This window comes from Myodes glareolus, chromosome 1, assembly GCF_982192425.1.
Source record: "Myodes glareolus chromosome 1, mMyoGla1.1, whole genome shotgun sequence".
Lineage (NCBI taxonomy): Eukaryota > Metazoa > Chordata > Mammalia > Rodentia > Cricetidae > Myodes > Myodes glareolus.
In genome coordinates, this window is record NC_142026.1 from 55,749,889 (window position 1) to 55,757,310 (window position 7,422).

General features: G+C 52.2%; 1 protein-coding gene and 1 pseudogene across 3 annotated transcripts; one reads left to right on the top strand and one right to left on the bottom strand.

The window, feature by feature from the left end:
* Positions 1-1,214, bottom strand: LOC125403048 (mitochondrial import inner membrane translocase subunit TIM16 pseudogene; annotated as a pseudogene).
* A 736-nt stretch (positions 1,215-1,950) lies between these two features.
* Positions 1,951-6,855, top strand: Zbtb32 (zinc finger and BTB domain containing 32). 3 transcript variants are annotated; one of them, XM_048438222.3, is made up of 6 exons: positions 1,954-3,627; positions 4,505-5,464; positions 5,660-5,733; positions 5,828-5,896; positions 6,014-6,178; positions 6,315-6,855. In XM_048438222.3, the coding sequence occupies exons 2-6, from the start codon at positions 4,602-4,604 to the stop codon at positions 6,590-6,592; spliced, it is 1,449 nt and encodes a 482-aa protein (XP_048294179.2). In that variant the 5' UTR covers positions 1,954-3,627; positions 4,505-4,601; the 3' UTR covers positions 6,593-6,855. The 3 variants fall into 3 exon arrangements, with proteins under 3 accessions (XP_085549051.1, XP_085549134.1, XP_048294179.2); XM_085692925.2 differs by having other exon boundaries at positions 1,951-3,627; positions 5,828-6,178; XM_085693008.2 differs by lacking the exon at positions 5,828-5,896 and having other exon boundaries at positions 1,952-3,627.
* Positions 6,856-7,422: the final 567 nt, after the last annotated feature.

The window sequence follows — 7,422 nt, forward strand, 5'->3', positions numbered from 1 at the left end:
TGGGTATGACTTTTTTTTTAACATTGAAAAGACATTCATTACCTCGCCATAAATTATGAGGCAATGGGTAGGGTGGGGTGTGCCCAGCAGTCACGTTTTGGGCATCTGCCCTTTTTCTCTTTCTTCTTGGGCTTGTACTTGGAGTTCCTCATCTAGGTGTTCCTTTGCATGGACAAACTTTGACTGCAGGTAGGAACCACCCACGGATTTGTCGTTCACTTTAAATAGGTGTTCATAATTCTTCTGGCTCTGCTCAGGGTTCAGCTTGGAGATGTTGAGAATCTGCTGGGCCTCTTAGAGGCTGAGGCCAGAGAGGTTGGATGTGGCTGCAGACTGGTGCCCAGCACAACCCTGAGCATCAGCAACTGCCTGGCTTGCTGCAAACTCCTGCCTCAGGGCCCGGACAAAGGCTCTGCCCATCACCTGCACACCCATCACAATGATCTTGGCCAGGTACTTAGCCATGGCGACCGCTCCACCTCAAGGGCACAGTTGCCTCTTCCCAACCCAGTGGGACCAGCTCATATAATGGCTCATTCTTAGAACCCAGCACTTGGGAGGCTAAGGCAGAAAGATTTCCATGAAGTCATCCTGGGTTATAGAATGAGTTTCAAGTCAGCCTGGGCAATAGACCTTATCTCAAACAACAAAATCAAATTAACAACAAAACAGTGAGACAATCATGCCTCCCTTCCCCACATATTTCTCTTCCGATCATATGTTCAAATCTATCCGCGTTAGGCTCTGCCTGGCCACAGGCTGTGTCCTCCTGACCTGAGGTTTCCTGACTCTATCTCAGGGTGAAGGTAGCAGACGATGCTCTCTGCATGAGCCTGGGAAGCAGAAAATGGGGACATTTTTTGTTGTTTCATTCAATGTCTCACGTTGCTCAGGCTGACTTCAAACTCATGATCTTCCTATCTCAGCTTCCTGAGTACTAGGATTACCAGCAAGAGCCACTTTTCTCAGAGAAAGGAGACATCCCAAGAACAATAAGTCAGGTTATAAATCGGAGGCCAGATGCAGCAGGTAGGTTAGTTTGGGAAAGGATCAAACTTGAAATTGCCCCTCAGAGCTTGGTGGTGGTGGCACACACCTTTAATTCCAGTACTTAGGAGGCAGAGGCAGGTGGATCTCTGTGAGTTTGAGGTCAGCCTGGTCTACAGAGTGTTCCAGGACAGCCAGGGCGACACAGAGAAACCCTGACTCAAACAAACAAAAATTTCCTAGAGAAGTACTTCATTAGGAGAGATAGTTTCCATGTGCAGCATGAACAGAAGTCTTGAAAAGTCATCTGATCCCAGAGAATTTTTCTGAAGGTTTTTATGAAGTAGCAGTTTTATGCCATGTGATTTAGTCGAGCGAGATCCGTGTGACCCTTGGCATTACATGGAGCCAGGTATTGGATAGCCTTATATTGCAATTGCAAGGCGGAGGGGCTGCAAGGCCACAGAACAGCAGGGCTTCTTAACTGTGTCCCAGAGAGGTGGAAAGCAGCAGGGAGTGGGGCTAAGGCAGCCAGAGGGTCTGTGATCTAACAGTAGTGTCCCTACTCTTGCAAGTCAAAGTGCCCGCTGTAGGCACTTTGTGCCTTCTGTGGCTGTAGGAAGAGGCTAGGGAAGGACCTCAAGTGTCATCAGCATAAGGACTCGGGTTCAAAGGGCCCTGAGACTACTTCTAAGGGCTCTCTAAGGGGATAGCCTTACCGTGGGTAGACACCAAGTGGGAGGCAAGATGGGGTTTCCTATTCTTAGGGGGCTTTCATTTACTCAGTGGGGCGTCCCCTTGCTCTTTTCTCCCTTTCGGTGCCCTGAAAGCCCACTGTCACTGCCCGTCAACTATCATTGCTTACAGAGATACTTTGAGCAGCTCCCATTTCTTGGTCATCAGTGGGTAATGCATACTAGTGGGGCAGCTGAGTCACTGGCGGGGGGGAGGGGAGGGGCTTCCTCCTGTGGGTGAAGAAGCTATCGCCAGACCCCAGTACCTGTCCCTCTACCACTGTGGCTTTGTACCACTTCTTGTTTTTAGAGACTGTGTGTTTTCGTATTGGAGAAGGTTTGTGTGTTTGCACGCCTATCAGGATTGGCATTCTGGGTGTCTTTTACATAGAAATATCTAATGTGTTCCCAAGTGTGTGAGGTTAGGAATTAGAAAGCTCAGAAATGGAAAATATTTAACATTCGGGGAGCAGATGAACACAAGGTTGCCATTTGCATTTTCCCTTTCGCTCTGACTCATCTTCCCCTATCTCCACCCTACTGCCCCTTCACCAGCCTCACCCACCGACACACCCTGTCTGATCTAGGAGGGGCTGACACCTGCCTGCATCCAAGCTAGAATGGGAGGGAGAGCATCCTAGACCTGGAAGGAGAGAGTGGTAGAAGGCTGCTCTGAATAACCTTGGACTGGGGCCAAAGGGAGAAAAGCAAACCTTACCTTATTGGATCTAGGAGGGGACTGGAATCTAGGGAGAAACGTATGGGGACTCAGACTGATTCTTGTCACTAAAGCAGTCTATCAACGACTGGCTAGTTTCTCTCCCAGTTAGTTACCGCATTTATGTGACATACCAGACACATACCACAGATATCCGGAAAGAAGTGAATATGAAGATCAGCTGAAGGATCGGATTAATAGAATGGGAGAAAAAGAAAAGCAAGAAAAAGATAAAGTCTCATTTATCCCTTCCTCAAATTTAAGAGTGCCAAAGCTGGGTGTGGTGGCTGTGGTGGGGCTGCCTGGCTGAGGCAGGACAGAGATTTCAAGGACATCTTAAACTACACAGGAAGAGGAAGAGAGAGGGAGAGACAGAGAGAGAAAGAGAGAGAGAGGCTAAAATTGTGAAGAGACGGAAATCTCCAGGGACCTTGACCCCTTTAGTAGAAAATGAAAGAAGCCCCTGGTTTTGATTTCAGAGAAATGTCATTTGTCATCAGCCCAGGAAAAGATTTCTCTCATCGAAGACCACCACAGGCTTCCTGGGGCTACCCCCTCAGAGTCTGCTGGGAGGATCTGAGTCACACAGACCCGGTCCTTGCTGTGGTCCAGAGGACAAGGGTCAGCCTACAGAATAAGAGGAGCTCAATGAACTAAGCCAGAGAGAAGGGACGAGGCTCAGCCTCTAGTTCCCTTCTGCTTCAAATTCTGCTTCTGTCCTTATTCTTCTGAGGTGTCAGAAATGGTCTTCAGCTACTCCCTGCGACTGTCACCTCTAAGACACAGAAGTAACAGCAGCTAATGCTGGCCTGTATGCGCAGAGCACTTCCTTATGCCTGGCTCTTCACCCGCGCCTCCACCTTGGAAGGACATCACTGAGATGAGATGCGTGAGGTGACAGAGGCTCAGATGACTTGCCCAAGGTGACTCAACTAGTAAATGGCAGAGATGAGGCTCAGCCTCTAACTTTTCCAAAGTGCCTGTCACCAGAGGCTCACAACTTTGACTATAAGGAACCCACAGTAAGAGTTACTTCTGTGTCTTAGAGGTATAAGGCCACACCCCTTTGGGGGACTGTGGCAGACTGATACTTGGGATGACTGAGGATGGGGTGGAGCTAGCTGGAGGTGGGGGGCAGGAGCCCCAAGAGCAGTAGAGAGCATGCGGTGCCAGGAGGCAGCTACAGAGGTGAGTGACTGTCTCTCCCCAGCTGAGCCTTTTCACCATTTCTGTCCACTCCCTGCCATCCCTCACCCCAAGGTATCCATGTATAACCCCTCCCTCCTATAGGGCTCCTTAGTCATGGAGGGTCTGCACATAGGAGGGCTAGACCTGCTAGGTGCTAAGACACTTGGGCTATTTCTCAATGTCCACCTCCAGCATTCTGGGAGGCCTGTGTGATGGTTTTGTATGCGCTTAAACTCCTGACTGGTTGGGCTCTTTCTGGTCTTCCATTTTTTGGCTTATGAAAAATAGAAATCAAGCCATTCCTTAGCCTCATTTTGAGAGGAAAGAGCTTCCCATTCTCCAGTTTCCCTTTCCTCTTTCTCACTTCCACAGGCACCAATGCCTTCTCTAAACTTGTGGCTCTTTCAGCTCACTGGATGGGAATCTCTGGTCTTCCTAATCCCTTCTCTGAGGATGTGTTCTAGAAGCTTCAGCCTCAGAGAGTGATGCCCTAGGGTCTGCGCTCCTGAGGTGTAACCTGTCTGCTACCTTCCCAGGCTTTCTGGGCTTACAGTGGGGGAGGACCCACAAGCTTTTTGAGTTTCTTCATTAACTTACACTTTACTCCATTCATAAATGCCAAGTTTTGTGTGAAGTGACGCTTCTCAGAGGGTTTCCCCTGCAAAAGAGCCCAGGGAAGCAAACGTCTTTAATCTGAGTTGCTATACTTCATACCTCTGCTAACTGCCTGGCTCTTGCTCCCTAGGCCCCAGTGTGGATTCTCCTGCTGCTGCATTCCCACAGCTTGCCCTTGACTTAGTTTATCTGACTCATTCAGGATAGACAGCCCAATCTGAAACCAGAGACTCACTCACTCTTTCTCCCTTCCGCTCCACAGGCCTGAATATGCGATTTCTCCCTCCCCTTTCGGCCATGGACCCCACATTGTGACTTTTCTTTTAGAGCCTCTGAAACTGGTAGATTAGCCAGGAGCAATGCCCCAGACCCCCACAAGAATAACTAGCCCCTATGGCTCTGATAGGTTGGTGCAGTTAGCCGCAAGGCTTCGGCCTGCACTGTGTGACACCCTGATCACTGTAGGGGGCCTGGAGTTCCCTGCTCACAGTCTGGTGCTGGCAGGAGCAAGCCCAAGGCTGGGTTGCAGGGGCCGGTGGGCTCTGGTTGAAGGCATCAGCCCATCTACCTTTGCTCAGCTTCTGACCTTTGTGTATGGAGAGAGTGTAGAGCTACAGCCTGGGGAGCTGGGGAACCTGGAAGAGGCAGCCAGAGCCTTGGGAGTGCAGGCCCTGGAAGAGGCATGCAAGCAAGCTCAAAGGGATAACAATGAAGACGAGCTGGATCCAGGACCGAAGAGGCACCATGAGTCAGAAGAACTCATAAGGAGTTCTGAGAGAGGACTGGGGGGCCCTGGAGAGAAACAGACACCAGAGAAGGATTTTGGACGTAATGAGGGAGGACAGGAGACAATACACAAGCGCAAAGCCCCCAGGGAGAGCCCAGAGATGGCAGCGGTAACTAGGAAGAGATCAGAGGAGGCCCTCAGTCCAGTCTTGGTGGGCTCCGGGGTAGCAGAGAGGAAGCAAGGAGAGGCCATGAGAGGTTTAGAGAGCCCCGAGGGCTCTGAGGAGTGTCTTCGTGGGTGCTCTGGTCCCCTTTCCTCACCAGGTTCCCTCCTAACCAGCCTTATTCCCAGGCCCTGTTGGGCTGAGGCCCCTTGGTTGGGGGAGGGCCAACCTGCCCTGTGGAGCATCTTCCTGTGGCCTCCCAGATATGGCGCTCCTTTCTCCCTTAGCACCCCCATCACTGCATCCTGGCAGGTCTGGCCTCAAGACCAGAGGTGAGTGAAGAAGGACTTAGTGGAAGATCTAGACTGGGAGGGAGTAGCTCAGGAGAGGTAGCAGTAATGTGTGGGAAGGCACCACATCTCCACATTTCCTGAGTTAAGGAGACAACAAAATATTCTGGTCATGAGAGAGGCTGGAGCTGGTTAGGTTCTCAGGCTTTGCCAAGGCTATCATTCTTCTCCATCCAGGATCCCACTGACCTTGAACCACTCCAAAGGTCTTTGGAGTCAGAATCGGCAGCCCTCCTCCAGCCCCACTCCAGGTAAGCCCCTTCCTGTTCCACCCAGGGCTTCCGGAGAGCCCCTGGGCTCTCGGAATCCGGCCTTAGCAGCGCCCCTACTACATTCTACTTGCAGGATCCTTTCCCCAGGGCCCCGAACAACTCAGCCCTTGGGAGATAGAGGAGTCTGGGCAAGGGTACACAGGTAAGCAGGGTAAAAGAACTGCTGCCTCTGCCCCTCCCAAGCGCTCAGCTTGCCTGGATGGATGGATTCAGCCTCAGGGATTCTGGTCATGCCATTTTGACTTCTTTGTCCACACAGGCCCACTGGCAACCTGTGTGGGTCAAGAATGCACACTGAGCTGCCCGTCTCACCAACACCCTCCTTTACCCCTCCCTGCTCGTTCTCGGCCCTATTCTTGCTCTGTCTGTGGAAAGAGGTTTTCACTCAAGCATCAGATGGAGACGCATTACCGAGTCCATACAGGTATGGACTGTGTGAATTTGTCTTTTTTGCTCCCATCGCTGGTCTGCCAGCTCCTCCCTTGCCCCATTGCTTGACGCTCCCCTAGCTTGGCCAACCTTCGCCCATTTCTTCCTTCTTTGGCTTTCTCCACCTGTAGGAGAGAAGCCCTTCTCCTGTAGCCTCTGTCCTCAGCGCTCCCGGGATTTCTCTGCCATGACCAAGCACCTGAGGACACATGGGGCTGCTCCCTATCGCTGCCCTCTGTGCAGTGTTGGCTGCCCCAGCCTAGCTTCCATGCAGGCGCACATGCGTGGCCACTCGCCCAGCCAGCTGCCGCCTGGATGGACCATACGCTCCACCTTTCTCTACTCTTCCTCAAGGCCGAGTCGGGCCTCGATCTCTCCCAGGAGTCCTACCTCCTCCTCTGGCACCTGACTGGGTATTGATAGCTTCTCTGGCTTGATAAGTGTCCAACCAAAGAATGAAAGGCGGGCCCTGTCTCTAATGCCACCTGGCTAATTTGTCCCGCAGAAGCGCTGCAGGACAGGAACCAGGAACCCTCTCTGGATGCGCGTGGGTTGCGGAAGTCTCGGCTGACTAGAGAGTCCGAGTTAAAGACATTTTAGTTGGTTGGAGTAAAGACTAACCGGGGACTATTAATTTCATCACTATAATAAAGAGTTTTTTTGTGCTGTTCAGTCAGGATGAGTCCAGAATTTTCGTCTGCGCCGGGGTGGATGGGTGGTGGTGGTGGTGTGTCCAACCCTTGCCCCTTGTCCTGTAGCGGCCCCTGCTGGGCATTCACACACTAAACAGAGAGTCAGGCATTTCATTTCCGGGGACTCAGTATAATTCCCGAGGGCAGCACGCCGCAAAGGCACTACAGACCCTGGGGGACGGGGAGGGTGGCCTCCAAGGCTCTGGTCCCTTCCACAGCAATGCACCGCGCACGTATTCCAGACTGGAGAGGAGCGCAGGCTCAGGTCGTGGTTTCAGGTACCCGTCTGCTCTCCCTGAGAGCAAGGGACGGGGGACCAGCCTCTTGAGCATCTCCCCTCCGCGCCGTGCAATGCGGCTACCCGATAGCGCCTAGAAGTGAACGCCACCGCCCTTCCCTCAGCCCACGCCTAGCGCATTAGCGAACTTCGTTTGCCGGTGTCGGTCGGGTTCCCAGGGTCCGACGCCCGCGGTACCCTGGGAATAGTAGTCTGTGCAGGCCTCTAGTGCCGACTAGAACAATGGGAGGAGTCTGAACCGGGGACCAC